Here is a 16,105-nt window from a genome sequence, read left to right as displayed (position 1 = left end):
GCTGCCTTATCAGTATTTTTTGTAATTCATTGTTTGTCCCTTCTACTTTCACAGCTTTTAGGTTTTTTTTCTTGTTTCCCCCACTCCCCCCAATTCTATGAAATTTGGGGCTGCCCTCTGTGATTGCTCAGTCTGGTAAGTGGTCTCATACAAAGACAAGCAGGTAGTTAATATTGGGAGGCTGATTTTGGCGGCTGCCGTCACATTTTCTTCAGCTGGGGGGAAGAGGAAGAATTCAATATTCTCCAAAGCTGACATCATGGAAAGATTTCTGCTCCTGATGGGAGTGGTGGGAGAGCAGAGAACCACTACATGATCCAGTCTCTCTGTGCACGGGGTACAGATCCACACATGCATTTGCGCATATGGAGGATGCTCAGCTCCGCGATTTCAGTGGTGTTTACCTGCCAACACCTGCCCAACACAGCACGCAAGCCCTGGTGACAAGACCCTACCTTTCCTAGGGCATGGTTTGCAGTTGCCTCTTTTTCCTCAGTAAGACTGCATAAAAGAAGAGCTTTTAAATTCTCCACACAGTCAGGAGCGGGGGGGGGGGGGGGGGGGCGTGTCAAGGAAATCGTAAAAGGACATTGTCTCTTTGTTTGGAGAAATACAGATCATGCCATGCAGCTGCGCTGCTACGCGGGTGCTATCGCATGGGAGCAATCATCTTCGTGGCAGGAGAAGCATATTCTTTCTGCTGCCTATCAATGCAGACAAGCTGTGATTGGGTTTTTTTTGGCAGATACGAACACTTTTAATGTTGAATAAACAAATATTTAATAATCCCTCTCACTGGCTAAAAGTTCATGCGTATATGTACCGGGCAGTGCTCACTTGCTTGCCTGTTACTCTTAGCACAGGACCATAGAGATTTGTGCAGAGGTGGAGGGGGTTATATTTCTGCTTGTGTATATACGTGTATATAATTAGGGATTATACATGTATATGTTTGCAGGCACAGGGTACTCATATTTTAGCACCTATCAGCATGAGACTAACTCTTATTTCTTTCAGTGTGATTGGTTTAAAAAAAAGGAAAGAAAATGATTGGCAAATGTCAAAACTGAGCACTGCTTCTTTTTGGTGGGACACCTCAGCTGAGCATACTTGCTCTCGTCACATGCTCTTCAACGTGGCACACCTGAGCAGTTCACCAGGACAGTCCTGCATCGCCTGCTGTTGCTGCTCCTCACCAAGTGCCCTTGTATCTCTTGGGCATGAGGAGACATCTGCTGTCCGCCGAAGTTACACCCAGGGCATCCCAAACAGCTGTCTCCATTCAACCCATTAATTCTGATTTGTGCCTGCTTTCAATCAGGGCTCCGAGATACTCCTGGAATTGTTCCCAGCCACGGTGCAGCCTGAGGTTATTTAACCCTTTTCCTTCTCTGCAGTGAAGTTTGCTCTTCTGGAGGTGACTTCTCAGGGTAGTGTTGGTCCTTCTGAACAGCCGTGGCTTTCAGGTGAAGCCTGAGGTAAGCAACAATCAACCAGTTATTCTTTCCTAGGAGCTTTGTCTTGGCTAAAAGATGCTAATAAGTTTTTTTTTTTAGTATGTTTCTAACAGCGTGATAACTTTGAAACTTTTCCATCATTCTATCCTCTGTTGAGGCTGCTCAGCCATGCTTCAGGGCACCCTGAGCCACTGTGACTGGGTTTGAGGCACTCAGGACATCGGGGATGCCTGTAGAAAGCCTCTGCCACATGCTGAGAATTTTCTGCTCCCATCAATTCTGGTATTCCTTCACGGGCTGCTGAAATAGTTTGTGTGACTGTTGGAGGATCCTTGGCAAAACACTCTTATTTTCCACCACCCCTGCGTTTTTATACATGCTTTGCTAAACTATGCTGAATCAGTTGGGAAAAAAAAAATATGAATGAGCTGTAGGTTTCTCTAGGATTTTCGAAGTGAAGCCATTGTTCAGAGACTTGTTGTCCAACTACTTCCAGATGCTCCGCAGAGAGAGGATTTCAAGCATTTCTGGTTGTGGTAAGATTTCACTTCAAACTGAAGTGCTTTAAAAACAAACAAAACCACCAAATATGGAATCCTTTAGCTATATATGTTAACTGATGACTCTTACATGAATATCCTGCAGTCACAAGCATACTCAGGTATCTTCTGATGTGCTCTTGCAGGTTTTAATCCTGTGATAAATTCTGTATTTCCTGTGCAAAAAGCTGTGGGGTCCAGGGCAAAACAAAGAACAGGTGTCCATGCTAAAATCCTTTCTGCAAGTCAAACAGGAGATCAAATGCATCGACTGACAAGAACCATTCTGTATTGACACCAGTAGGTTCCTCTTTAAGCAACTGGGGACCAGTAGCCCCACAGGATGAGAAGTTCTGTTCAAAGCTCCAAGCTGCCATAAGCTTTCTCTGAGTAAAGTAGTAAGAAATAAATCTCCCCTGCCATTAGCAGTCTGAGTGATTAGGAATAGGTGTATCCGATGGTCTTCTTGCCTTAATTCAGTTTATGGCACGGTTTCAATAAATGGAGAATGTGGTAACTTAAGAGCGTTCAAGCATTTTTTGCTTGAATTTTTTACTTGGGAACAGCGTGGGTCTACCAGTGTGAATAAAGAAAGGTCTTTTCTGTCCCTTGAACAACAGTAGCTCCTTTCACAGACCGCAGGAGCTCCTTCACAGAACGCAGGATGGTCAAGGCAGCTCTCAAGGAAGTCACTAATACTTCCTAAATTCACCAGGGAAGCCACAGTTCTTGGCATGGTCGTTTCTTTCTACAGTTTCTCTGTTGTGCTCATGTCTCTTGGCTCATATGTGCTTCCCAGTGACTGTATTTTTTTTTTATTACTCTCAAACCTTGGATCGTCTGAAGGAGAAAGTGTGATTTTTTTTGTGACAAGCTGCAAAAGTTGCATGTATTTTGTGAATGTGGAACTGTGTCCTGTAGGTTGCTGCTGAGCTGGGGGAATGACGTTTCCTCTGCATTCCTGTAAGATTTCGAGCTAGTAACTTAGGACATTTATTTCTTTTTAATAAATCCACTGCTTCATGTACCCAAGGGCTCCTTCAGTGGCATCAATCATCAACATACTCATTTTCCCTCAGTGTTACACCACTTCAACCTATTTATTCTGCTATGGCTTAAATTCTTCTTGGTCTTATCAGCTGACCCCTATATACTGCTCTGCCTGCCTCCTATAGAAGACCTCTTTATTATCTCTCCTTTATTTGAAGAACCAAACAAAGTCCTTTTCAATTGCTGCCATCTGATCCGATTCTGTCCTGGAGAAACAAAATTTGTTTTTCCAAAATAAATGATCCCTGCAGCCTTACCTGGCTATCAAGTATTACTATTGACTATCTTATCGGACCGTGTAATGATGCCGACTCTACCTGCTTCGTTAAACTATTTAAAGATTAACACTAGGTCCAGTCTAGTTTTTAGGAGACAAAGGCAAGAGGGAAATGTATCGTCTCATTCCTCTGGGTGCAATTCTTTCAGCAACCTGAAAGAGTGAATTGTTGATACAGAGAGGTTAATGCTGTGCCCCCCTTCTTTTTTATCAATTGTCTGGTTTTGATCAAATCTGCACCTTATCTCATGTCTGCTTTATCAGATCTGCTTGAGTAAGGTACATAATTGAAGCCTCTTCCAAATTTAATTTTCCCCTTCTCGAAAGTCCTGCAACTATTAAAAAAAAAAATAAATCCTTTTACAGTCTATTTTGGACAAGGAACACATGCTGGGTTCAGGTATTAACAAGTCAGCAGCTATGCCCTTGAACACAAAATGCTCCTCATCTTCAAATCAATCAGTAACCTAAAAAAGAGCATTTTAAGATAATATGCCCACTCCTCATTTCTTTTCTTCAGCTCAAGGAAATAAGTTGGTATACATTTCCTTCCAAATTCGCTGTTGGCCTTTCCTAAGAGTGAACTCAGTGAAATAAAATAACTCAGCTCTGTACTCAAAACTATGGCCATTCAAAGATCTTTCTTGTGAAGGGAGGGCTATTGGTAGGTCCCTGGATCATCAAAAAATAAGTCTCGTGGTTTTCTCTGCGCAAACTCTCATGTGGCAAAAAGCTGCTACCGTACAGCTTGTGTTCAAAACCATCTAGATGCTGCTCAATAAACTTCCACTAGCTTCCAATGTTCTCGAGTTCCCTCCTTTCACCTTCATTTCCATCTGTTCTGGGGAAGGGGGGGAGGGAGCACACCAAACCCCCTCCCTCCCCAAACACCTGCTTTGCCAAATCTTCATTCTCATGTTCTACTTGTGAATGCTTTGTGCTGCAAGATGAGTATATTCTTCCTAAATTGAAAGTATATTTATTTGCACAACATACCTGCTCATAGCTAGCTGAGTAATAGGAGGAAGAGGATTTCTGAAGGGCTGTTCTGGCAATTATTCCTGAACTTATTCATTAAAAACAACCAAGCTTTCCTATGGTTTTCTTTAAAACATTCATGCCATTATTGCTGCTTTGCTCTCAATTCTAAAAAGTTTCTCCATTGATTATTTTTATTTTTATTTTTCTGATTTACACTTACTGTGTAGGTACCTTCTGTAGTGTTTTCCCCCTTTTCTCCTCCTTGTGTATTTCACTTGATTCTCTCTTCCCCCCCCCCCATTCTTATCAAAATTCTCTGTTCTGAAGTTTGCTTTTATGTGTCTGAAATTTGACTGCTGCAAGTGACTAGTATGTTTTCTGCTCATTTGACATTCTTGTGAAATTTGGAAGCTGAAGGAAAGTTTTGGCACAGTTCTCCACTTGTCATTCTGTTTTCGTGAGCGCTACTGTAACTTTCTTCTCTCTGGGTACGTGAGGAGTAGCAAACTCGTGGAAAAACTGCAGGTGGAGGCACTGAATGTGAGTTTTAGGTGCTTGCAGGCTTGCTTCATAATTAAATGTTTAAGCTGGTAATGATGAAATTAAAAATAGACCAGCAGGCCTGTTAGGAATACAGAGATCTTGTGTTTATCAAATATGCTGCTGAAGCTTTACATCACAGACTGGTTTCTACCTTAAGTATTTCCAGGCAACTCTATTTCTAACAGTGTTTCTCTGAATTTTATTTCCTGTATCGCCCCATCGATGTTCTCTCTCTCTGTGTCTCTCTGGCAAAGAGCTGTGTGCTCCTGTATCTTTGCCTCCTGATAATTGTCTTGCATGGCAATTCGATCTTCCAAGTGCATGATTTCCTTATCACTAAAAGCAAGGATTTTGAATCGTATCTCATGGCCTTAGCCTGGAGGCCAGTTCCTTGTTGCCAGCATTGGTGTACAGCTGACTACTTTTTCAGCTTTATGTTGTATTTGATCTACTGGGTGTGAAAAATCTTCCCACCCATTACACTCTTAATCTCACAAAAGAGTTTAAGTTTTAAACTTTTTAAGGTGATACACGAAAGAAAACCAAAGGATATGCAATTTTCTAGTTAAAGCAAGCGATTGGATTACCACAGGTAATCCCTCTATCTCCTCAGTGTGGCTTGCTGTACCATCCCAGTGTGCTTCCCTACTGACCTCCCACAGTGGGCTTTCGGTTAGGGGAACGGGCAAGCTACGTGCGGAGCAGAAGGGATGGTAACTGCCCTAGCGTCTCTACCAAGCTGTCCCAAGGCTTGTCCTGTCGATGATCTCGAGGGCAGGCTCGGAGCCAGTGCACCCATGGCAAAGATACTGCTTTCCCTTAACTTTTATGTTCTCTTAGACAAACTATTGGAAGGTATTGAAAACTAGCAGAGCTCGGCTTCCATGCTGGCTGCATCATTAGCCTGTGTTTGTCGAACACCTAGGTTTTCTTAGTGATGGATGCGAGCTCCTTGGAGGTCTACCCTACATCCTTGGCCAGGAAGGGCAGCCTTCAATGTTAGTCCCATCATATTTGGGCAGGAAGAGGCAGCTCTGTATGGCCACTGAAGCACTAAGACATCCAAGTTCCAGTCCACAATCACTGGAGAAAATAGCCTTCAAGGTATTTGATGTTTCTGTTCTGCCTGTCAGAACCCATCATGCTGTTATCTGTTACTGTAACGGATCCCACCAAGCTTCTCCTGGAGCTCATCAGCCCTGACCTTGGTGCTCCCCAGTAGCATAATTGGGGTTGACATGAAAATATGTGCAGTGTTTCCACTGCATCAGTTAAGAATGTTTTTACAAGGAGTTTCTAACGCAGTAAAAGTGTGTTTGACATGATGTAACTTCTACTTAAACCTCACTATCTCTCTTGCAGGCTCTGAATATGGGGCTCTAAATGTTTTATATTAACAGTTAAAGACACTCTTAGAGACTCGTGCAGAAAAAGAGGATTTCTGTAAAATAGCCAATCTAAGCCAGTAGTTTGTTTAAATACGAAGAGCTATGTGCTCTGACAATATATGCTTTATAATAACAAAATGAAGAAGGCAATTTAGTAGAATTAACTGTGCTGTTCACTCATGGATTAAAAAGAAAATAACTGTTTTGGTATAAAACAAAGCTAATGCCTTCTTTTCACTAGAGGTTCTATAAACTTTAAATACACAGCAGCTTTAAGCGTGCTGTGCCTTTTTCCTGTTAGACCTATCTTCTTTACATTCCTTTGAGCAGTTTGGATGTCTGTGCCAGCTCTCAAAGCTGATGACTCTTGCACTGCTGAAGACTCAAAGGATTCAGATGAAAAATTTATTCTAGCCATCCCTCCTTGACAGAAAAGGTGAACTTTTAGCCATTACCAAAACTGGAAAAGATAGCCTAGACATTAATACAAATAACAGAAATGAGAGAACATTGGTATATGCCCTGGCTTGTGAGAAACAGGCTCTGCCTTTCAGTGACCTAAACCAATTTTTTTAATGGCTATAATTTTGTTACTGCTGACTTATTGAATCCTCTGTTTGAGAAAATTGCACCACCCCATTTGAATGGTTTGATAGTTAAAACTCTAGCTAAGCCAAAGATGATGAGTGTGGGGGTTTTGAGGAAGGAATACTTTTAAAATTCCGTCCCTAGTGTATTAGTAAGGAATTCCTAGTGCTGGAATTATATGGAAGACCATCTCTGAAAGTCTTTGCTCACTATATTATCATTGTTCTTTCTGGGCCTCGGGATTTCTTGGGGTTCTTTGTTGTTTTGAGTTTGGTTTCTTATTGGCTTAACTGAGGTACCAGACATTAAATATATGCAACATACCTCGAAGAACAGAGAGAAAACTGCTATCAACACAAATAAAAACATGTATAAAACATTTATTGTAAACAATAGAATTCTGTGCAAACAACTCGGAAAAAAGGCCTCTGTTTTTTTTACAAAGGCCACGTGATTATGTAAAACCCACCAAATCTACTCTGTTGGTACTCTGTGCAGTAACAGTCCACAAATAGTCCACTCAAGTCAGTCAGGTAATTGGCTTCAACTTTTCTTGCAGAGCGGAGCTCCAGTCTCTGAGGTTTAATGTTGGCTCTTCAGCAAGATTATTCGTTTGGTTTTTTTTTTTTTTAGTATCTCTGACATAGGAAGGTAAAAAATGACCCAACAAAATGGAAAGGGAGCTGTAGCAGCATGAGGCCTGCCTCTGCTAGCTTCTCAGGCCCTCAGTGTGTGACCCCCAGCCAGCACCGGGGCCCCTACCAGCCACAGACACTGCTCTCTCCTCTTTACCCAGGCTGTAAAAATCAGGCAAAGGATGTTCCTCCAGCTGGTCAAATTCATTAAGGCGGAAGTGAGTTGCCAGTTTGTTCACCATTCTTTTCAGGGTGACAAAGGCTGCAATGACTTGGAAGGTGAGGAAGAGGGCAAAGACAATATGGACTGCTCGCTCCAGTGGCTGAATTCTCAGACCTTCGTTAAACAGCAAGAAGAGGATTATAGGCAATTGCAAGAGGAGACTCAGGAGCCAAAACCCAGCCAGCTCAGGGACCTGTAATAGGGAGACACCACCTATTAAAAACTGGCAGTTGGAGATGAAAAAATCCAAAATATTCTGAAGAAAAAAAATTATTAAAAGCCAGCATATAACATGAAGCGGCAAAGTGAGGTCTTAGTATTTCCATATACTGTGTTTTTTAACCCTACTTTTTTTTTCTGTCAAAACAGTTTTAGGGAGCGAGAGGGCTCTCTTCTGAGGGAAAATTTCTTGGAATGCACAAAACTAAGTGGAAGCTGATGCCAAGGGAATAGAAGATGCAGACTGCAAGTTAAGAGTAATAACCTTCTCTTCAACTTAAACCTCTTAGATGAACTGGTAGACCATTTTTTTTATGTTAAACTCCAAAAAACTCTTCTTGCACAAATTACTACACACATGCGGTAACATACCTTCTCCTGCAGATTGCCCATGTATCCCAGATAGAGTCGAATGACCTCTATTAGAGAGGCGAGGATCATGATTGTGACCAGGATGAACTTGTAGTAATCTGACAAGACCGGATACTAGAGGGAAGAAGAGAGTGAGAGTTTCTACCATGCTGTTTCGTAACATGCTGTTTGTGATTAAATGAAGACACTGTATGCTACTCTGACAGTGTTGTATTGGCTTTCAAATACTCTTGAACTTCCAGTTTCAAGGAATCCCCAAATAAACCTAGTAGCCTCTAACTCCAGTGAGCTCTATCTCAGTACTAGGAAGTGTTTCATGAGAAACATTACATTTGCAAGCCATCATTTTCCTTCAGGACTCACCTTCAGATGGAGCATGACAACTGTGCTGAGCCACCAAAACGGGAAAAAATAAACGTTGAAATAGAGGGACATCTGCAGTGGTAAACTGGAAACTATTTCATTATCTGTAGATAGAGAGAAGTCTTTATCACTCCTAGTTTGTTCCATACTTCCTTAAATATGACAGAAAGATATGACTCCATCTTAGCTTCAAGCAGGGCATTAACACTCTTCCCAGTCAAATTAAACCTTAAGGAAAATATTTTTATATATCCAGAGGAAAACTCCTTACCCTATCTTGAGTTACACCATTTCCTGGAACCTAATGCAACTTTCAGTTCACAGGACACAGTTTTTATCACGTAGTCACATATTCAAGTTGAGTGTCTGATTGTTGGTTACCTGGTGGCTTATGGCTTGCTCCACAATCTCTGACTGATAGGCTTAGCTCAAGTAGTTGCTGTACACTGACCTTGCAGAAAGAGTCAGTGGTTATTTCATTGCCGTTCCTAAGAGAATGGCCAAAGTTTGAATGAGTACATATTGGATTATCATTATTTTGTAGATGATCCTCCTGAGTAAGGACTTACTGCTTGAGAGCAATTGCATTGCCCACTCTTAGTTTTCAATCTTTATTTAAATAGGCATTTGGACAGAAGCAATGCTGCGAGAAGCCAGTAATTCTTCTAGTTATTAAGAGCTAATAATTTCAACTATGTGTCAAAATAAAACTTATCCTTTAAAGTCTAGAGAGAACAAGATGCATTCATACAATGTAGAGAAAAGCAAATACTGAACTCTAACATGCAGGCAGTAAATTCTGTATTTAGGACTAAATAATAGTCATAAAAGATTGGACTTAAACCAAGGAAAAACTCAAAAGGGCATTCTAAGGGAATAATTGAATTTTATTGCCATATTCTAGTTAACTGACATTGCATCCACTTTACTTCAATTACCAATAACCTCCTTTCTCGTGTTTTTCCCAAATGAAATCTATGGGCATATCTCCATTTGGTACTACCTGAGCAAGTTTAGAAAGTATTCATTGTGACCTGCTGGTTTGTATTCAGGTCCTGTGCCCTAGTCTGTCCCAACAGTGATATTCAATTGAAAATGAGTCTAAACAGTCACATGGTCTCACTTTCAGCCTCAGAACCACCTCTCTTCTGACATTGCCTTCTTTTTCCTTATTTTCCAAACACTCTCATATCTGTCTTTGTTCCATCTCAGTCTGGCATCCCTGTTTCCAGTCCAGCCACATGCAGCCTGGTACAGTCTGTTCCAGAAGTCTTTATGCCAGTTGCAGATGCATTCATGGTAGCTACCAGACTAGGTGTGAAGGGAGGATTTGGGAACAGAACCAGGACAGACCTCAAGGGTAGGGTGTGAGGAGCAGGGATTTGTTATACTGAAATAGAAGGTGCAAGACAACCTATATCTATATCTATTTTGAATAATCTCATTTTTAAGTATCGACACTTTCTTACATCTGCAAAGAAATGAAAAACTATAGGTACCTCAAAACCACTTTCACTATCTACCTAAAATTGTCCCAGCTGCCCTAATGAATGAATCTTAAACACCAGGAGGACTTTGGAGGGCAACAAGATAAAATTCTAAAACATTGCTTTGTTTTTCAAAAAGCCACGACCATCCAATTACAAGTAACCGTTTCTGCCTTATATGTACTGGATGAAAATTTAATGGTTCACGGCTGTATTACTTATAAACAGAGAAGCCAAGAGCTCTGATGTCAGTTGTGATGACAATGTTTTAGGTATATGAAAGGTTTTGTTGACATGGCATTGGTTTTTGTAACTTCTGCTCAAGTTTTAAAACTGTGTTTTGGATGAATATTTAGCAATATAAGCCAATTCTAATTCATCTTTCTATCACTAAATTGAACTAATGTTTATTTTCCAGGATTGCTAAAATTCATGGAAAAGCCAGACAGTATTGTTATGGCCAATTCTTTGATGCTCGAGCAAGTCTCTAAGGCATATATGTGTAAACTTAATTTTTGAAACCCTGATCTCCAAGAAGTTAATGGCACATTTGCAATTGGCTTCAGTGGGTTGGATATTCACATAAGAGTTTTCATAATGAGAAACAGAAATGACTAAAAATAGAAGCTATTCCTGGAGTTAAGAAAAATATTTCAGTGGTGTTTGATAAATGAAATGAAGAATTAGTGAGTGTTAGCAGTGCAGCTACAGAAGGAAAATGAGTACTCCTGTCTTGGAATGACTTTTGATTAATTTTATCAGCTTGGAATGGATTTATCAGTTGAAGTGAACATAGCCTTTCTCTGTGGACAAACTTTATTTTCATGGCTACTCTCACTCTAAAAATGCAGGCCAACATGCCCCCTCTTTGTAAGTTTCACTGGCAATATGATGAAGGAACAGTTATTGGTCATTACCATAGACTTGGAAAAAGAAAGAGAAAGCTGGCATACTGCAAGCTTGAGTTTTTGCTACTTAACTCTAGCTTAGTACACCACTCCATGCTTTATGCATCTGGTGTCCTAACTGCGCTTAAAACAATAGCTCGGTTCTTTTATTTGATCTGTGCTCTCCATAAATTATTTTCACTTGGGCACAGGCAGAGTGCCTGGTGTGTGAGTAACGATGGATTTTACCCACAGTATTTTACGCAAACTCGCCTACTAAGCTGTCAAGGCGGGTGTAATGTTCTCCACACCTGCTTTTAAATCAAGACTGCTCCCTGTTTAATATTTTAAGGAAGCCTGTCTCGGCAGCACTGAGGCGCAGGGCCACAGAGCGGCCGCTGTGGCGTTACCACAGACAACGTCCGCGCAACCACGCTCCATTACTGACGGTGACACCAGACCTCATCCAAAAATGTATCTCTGCTCTCCAAAAGGCATCTCTGCTCCACCCCTGCCTGCTCCCAAGCCCTCTCCCGGCCTCCTCGATGTGGCGGAGAGCAACGGGGCGCCGGGACCGGCACCTCAGCCTTCCCTCCCGCCGATGACACCGGGGAGCGGGGGGAGAGGCGGCTACCCCTGCAGATGTCAGGGCGGGAAGGGGGGGGAGCCAGCCGGGGACACCCCGCCGGTGGGTTCCTCACGGCCCTTCCACGGAACTGGCGTGCGCAGCAGCCCGGTAACGGTTGCCGCCGCCATTTTCCTTCCCGGGAAGCACCCCTTTCCCCCCTACCTCCAGCCTCCCCCGCCGCCATTTTTGTTCCTGGCGAGTCCCCCCGCGCTTTACCTGCGCGGCCGCCAGGGTCCTGCGGGCCGGCGCGGCGGTTGTCGGTGAAGACAGTGCGGCTGAAGGAGCTTAGCCGCCTCCTCAGGGGCTGGGGCAGCGACATGCCGCCGCCCGCCGTTGCTGTGGGGACGGGGCGCGCAGGCGCGGTGGGGAGGCGGCGGCGGGGTCCCGCCGGCCGGGCAGTTCGCCGCCTCAGCGTGAGGGCGAGGCCTCTGCCGGCGCGGGGAGAGGAGAGCGGTGCTTCTGCCCCGGTGTCACTGTTATAGTGGAGGTCTCTGGGGGAGATACGGAGCCCAGAAACCTATAGAAGCATAGAATGGTTTGGGTTGGAAGGGACCTTGAAGATCATATAGTTCCACCCCCCTGCCCTGGGCAGGGACACCTCCCACCAGACCAGGTTGCTCCAAGCCCTGTCCAACCTGGCCTTGAACACCTCCAGGGATGGGGCAGCCACAGCTTCTCTGGGCAACCTGGACCAGTGCCTTGCCACTCTCACAGCAAAGAATTTCTTCCTAATACCTAATCTAAATCTCTTTTTCAGTTTAAAATTGTTCCCCCTCATCCTATGGCTCCGCTCCCTGATCAAGAGTCCCTCCCCAGCTTTCCTGGACCCCCTTTAGGGACTGGAAGGGGCTCTAAAGTCTCCCCAGAGCCTTCTCTTCTCCAGGCTGAACACCCCCAACTCTCTCAGCCTGTCCTCACAGCAGAGGGGTTCCAGCCCTCGGAGCATCTTTGTGGCCTCCTCTGGACTCACTCCAACAGGTCCATGTACTTCTGATGTTTGGGGCTCCAGAGCTGGACTTAATATTCCAGGTGGGGTCTCCCCAGAGCGGAGCAGAGGGGCAGAATCCCTTCCCTCGCCCTGCTGGCCACGCTGCTGGGGGGATGCAGCCCAGGGTGCCGGTGGCTTTCTGGGCTGCCAGTGCACATTGCAGTCTCACGTTGAGCTTCTCATCCACCAACACCCCCAAGTCCTTCTCCTTAGGGCTGCTCTCCATCCATTTTCTGCCCAGCCTCTGTTTGTGCTTGGGATTGCCCTGACCCATGATTGCTGGTATGATGTAAAACCACGTTTGTTTGTGCTACGCATGTGAGAGCTGTTACTGCTGCTTTGGTGTGCGCTTACACACGCATAGAGGTGTGTTCTGTCTTCTGTCATGTATATACGTATCCATGGAGGAGGACGATTTCACTTGTCATGGTGCTTTCACTCTTTTGGTTCCTTTTGAATCAGTTGCAGTGGATTTTTTTTTTAATTGTGCTAGGCCAGGTTTGGGGTTTTTTAAAAAAGGTAATTATGAAGTATTGGTTCAAGGAAAGCAGTTGTAGGACTGCTCTGCTTCCGTCAGGATAAATCCAGGGGAATGATGGTGCTTGATGATGGCGCGGGAGAGGGGGGAGTAAAATACGAATGGATATCAACAGAACTACTTTATTACTTAAGCTGAATGTGAATGATCCTTGTTTTATCATATACTCAGATATAGCTAAATAGAAAATAGCTTTTCCTCAAGGAAACCTGTCTGTGTCACTGTTGAGTTAAAAGCAGTGGTGAGACCGACACAGCCTTTTTATTCTAGTTAGCTTTTGTCCCTTATAGGAGACTCTCATGGTATTATGCAAAGTTAATAATGTAAATACAAGTTCTGCTTGTTCTTCTATTTGGAAAACATAGTCCACCTAAAAATGAGGTAATCTGTTGCCTAGGTTTTTCACCCCCCCTTAGGGCCTGATTCCTTCTGAGGAGAAAGGATGCTGTTATTAAGTGTGCAGGAAATAATTTTCTGCGTGACCAGAATGAAAGAGCAGTTTGTGCCTTTTACTTTGAGAACTGATAACACTTGTACCTAATACGACATGTCGACTCCCTTCTCCTGCCCCCCCTCCTCTCCCAAAATCATATTTAGCTAATTCCCTGGGTGATCATTCTGTAGTATGACTTTCCAAACTCAATTATCTCTGACTAAATAATTTAAAGCCTAGTTTAAATTTAATTTCATTCTGTCCCACTGGGAGAACTACAGCGAAAGATGGCTAAACAAGCAGGAGTTCAGAGAAATCCATTTGGCTTTCAAGCTGATGACTGGTGTGGTATTGACAACAGATACTTTTTCAAAGAACGTCTCCAAACATGGATATGCCAGCAGGAATCTGCGTATTAAAAACCTGAAGACCTTCAGAAGAAATGAAGAGGAAATTATTTTTAAATAATGGCAGCAGATTGGAAGGGAGAAGGAGTTAAAGATATCCCAAAACGTCAAGGGATGCTGCACGTGTCCTCTTAGAGGCAGGGAGGGCAGCGGGCTTTGCTGTGTAAGTGCTCCAAGAAAATAAAGTTTTAAATACAGGCGAGGGTTATCCCTATTTACAGATAAGACAAAACAAGAGAAGTTAAGTCCAGAAACCTACAGAAAAAAGCATGTAATTCAGCATGTCCTGGACATAAGCAAACAGATAAGTCGTCTAGTAAAAATACTGCTTATACAGTATCAAAACAGAAGGTAAAAAAGATGTAGCTTTTGTCATACAAGATGTGTTTGTACAGCAGTGACCACAGCTCAGCTATGCTACCTGGTTTTCCTTTGAACTAGGATTGCTGGCAAGATAGCTCTACAAGCAAATAATTGAGTCAAGGTAAAAAATCAAGCGTGTTTTTCAGCTTTTTTGACCTGACTCTATCTTAAACTGTGAGGCTCCCCCATAATCAGCATAGTGACTATGATGCCTGTGCTAGCTCACCTGTTTGCGAGGGGGGGTAAAACAACACAAGTCATAGACATACACATCGCGTTGTGTCCTAGCCAGACCTCAAAGCTGTGAGCTGTGAAGGCACTAGAGATAGACTGCAGTTTCAACGATAAAAATTTGTGAGTGGATGCCTGATAATTGGCTAACTACCTAATAAATAATAGACGAATTTGAAGATCACTTTTATGTTTGAGGAAACATTATGAAAAAAACAGCATTTAATGTTAGACAGGTTTCTGAACTTTAAAACTGCAGTCTATATTTGTTATTTTGCCAATTACCAGGAGGTGCTGAAAATGTATTTCCTGTCAGGCTCAACAGCTATAATGGTGACTTTTGCACTATCTAGCAGATCTCGCCATAAATTTCTGCCCTTTAGACAATGGCAAGATGATGAATCTGTGCAAGATTTCCAATGAGATTGCTTGAAACTTATGAGAAAAGCTTGAGATTGCTTTCCTTATGAGGAAAGACTGAGGGAGCTGGGTCTCTTTAGTTTGGAGAAGAGGAGACTGAGGGGTGATCTTATTAGCGTTTATAAATATATAAAGGGGGAATGTCATGAGGATGGAGCCAGGCTCTTCTCAGTAGCAACCAATGATAGGACAAGGGGTAATGGATTCAAGCTGGAACACAAGAGGTTCCACTTAAATTTGAGAAGAAACTTCTTCTCAGTGAGGGTGACAGAGCACTGGAACAGGCTGCCCAGGGAGGTTGTGGAGTCTCCTTCTCTGGAGACATTCAAAACTCGCCTGGACGCCTTCCTGTGCAACCTCATCTAGGTGTTCCTGCTCCGACAGGGGGATTGGACTATATGATCTTTTGAGGTCCCTTCCAATCCCTAGCATACTGTGATACTGTGAAACCTTGTTTCATTGTTGTCCTGATCTGGTTAATCACTCTTGAAGTTAGGGAAACACTAGTCCCATACTCTCAGCTAATTAGACACAAGGAACGGGTTTATATGCATTAAAAGTATGGCAGGGTTTTGATTAAGTCAGATATTCATGGAATTCTCAGGTTTTTTTCGTAGTATAAACCGGTGGCCTATAAAAGTTCAGCCTTTAAGGATTTTCCTTCTGATTACTTTTTCAGAATGAAAGAAGGGAAGAGTTTTCCCTGAACTGTACAGTGTTATGCCTTTTCCTGATGCCAGTGGCTTTGAGTGGGGGCCCTGATCTCCCAAACACTTTGATTTTTCCTGTGTTCCCCAATTCTGAAAACCTGTCGAGCATACAGTCAGGCATCCTGCCAGCAGGTCTGTGGCAGTCAGTGGGACTTGGCAAAACTGGGCTCTGCTCATTCAAAAACTGTGAAGCAATCCAGCTTCGCAGTCAGTGAAGTGTAAAACTGAGTAGTGGGTAAAGGAAAGGCCGGTGGAACGCAGACACCACAAGAAATGTATGGATTTGCCATGTGAACTCAATTTCCAGACTCAAGGTGTGAATCTGTGATATTTGGCAGCCTCACATTTTCAGCAGATGGCCAAGCATCCTACACATCC

The 16,105-nt window shown here is 43.1% G+C and overlaps 1 protein-coding gene and 1 long non-coding RNA gene across 2 annotated transcripts; one reads left to right on the top strand and one right to left on the bottom strand.

The window, feature by feature from the left end:
• Positions 1-241: 241 nt before the first annotated feature.
• Positions 242-8,102, top strand: LOC309669791. Its single transcript, XR_014268942.1, has 3 exons — positions 242-440; positions 1,398-1,478; positions 8,051-8,102. It is a non-coding gene; the product is annotated as an uncharacterized lncRNA (long non-coding RNA).
• On the bottom strand, positions 7,188-11,971 carry TMEM17 (transmembrane protein 17). The gene is made up of 4 exons (XM_082480564.1): positions 11,854-11,971; positions 8,636-8,739; positions 8,273-8,386; positions 7,188-7,874 (listed from the first exon to the last, which is right to left on the bottom strand). Exons 1-4 carry the CDS (start codon positions 11,954-11,956, stop codon positions 7,533-7,535), a joined length of 663 nt encoding a protein of 220 aa, XP_082336690.1. The 5' UTR covers positions 11,957-11,971; the 3' UTR covers positions 7,188-7,532.
• Between the last annotated feature and the right edge of the window lie 4,134 nt (positions 11,972-16,105).

This window comes from Vanellus vanellus (genome assembly GCF_965231255.1).
Source record: "Vanellus vanellus genome assembly, chromosome: 3".
Taxonomy (NCBI): domain Eukaryota; kingdom Metazoa; phylum Chordata; class Aves; order Charadriiformes; family Charadriidae; genus Vanellus; species Vanellus vanellus.
This window is presented reverse-complemented; position numbering and strand designations above follow the sequence as displayed.

Excerpts from the sequence above, each read along its gene's own strand:
- TMEM17 (XM_082480564.1), bottom strand. The coding sequence starts at position 11,956 with ATGTCGCTGCCCCAGCCCCTGAGGAGGCGGCTAAGCTCCTTCAGCCGC. Across the intron at positions 8,740-11,853 it reads GGACCCTGGCGGCCGCGCAG|ATAATGAAATAGTTTCCAGT; the intron begins GTAAAGCGCGGG and ends CTCTATCTACAG. Across the intron at positions 8,387-8,635 it reads TTGTCATGCTCCATCTGAAG|TATCCGGTCTTGTCAGATTA; the intron begins GTGAGTCCTGAA and ends TCTTCCCTCTAG.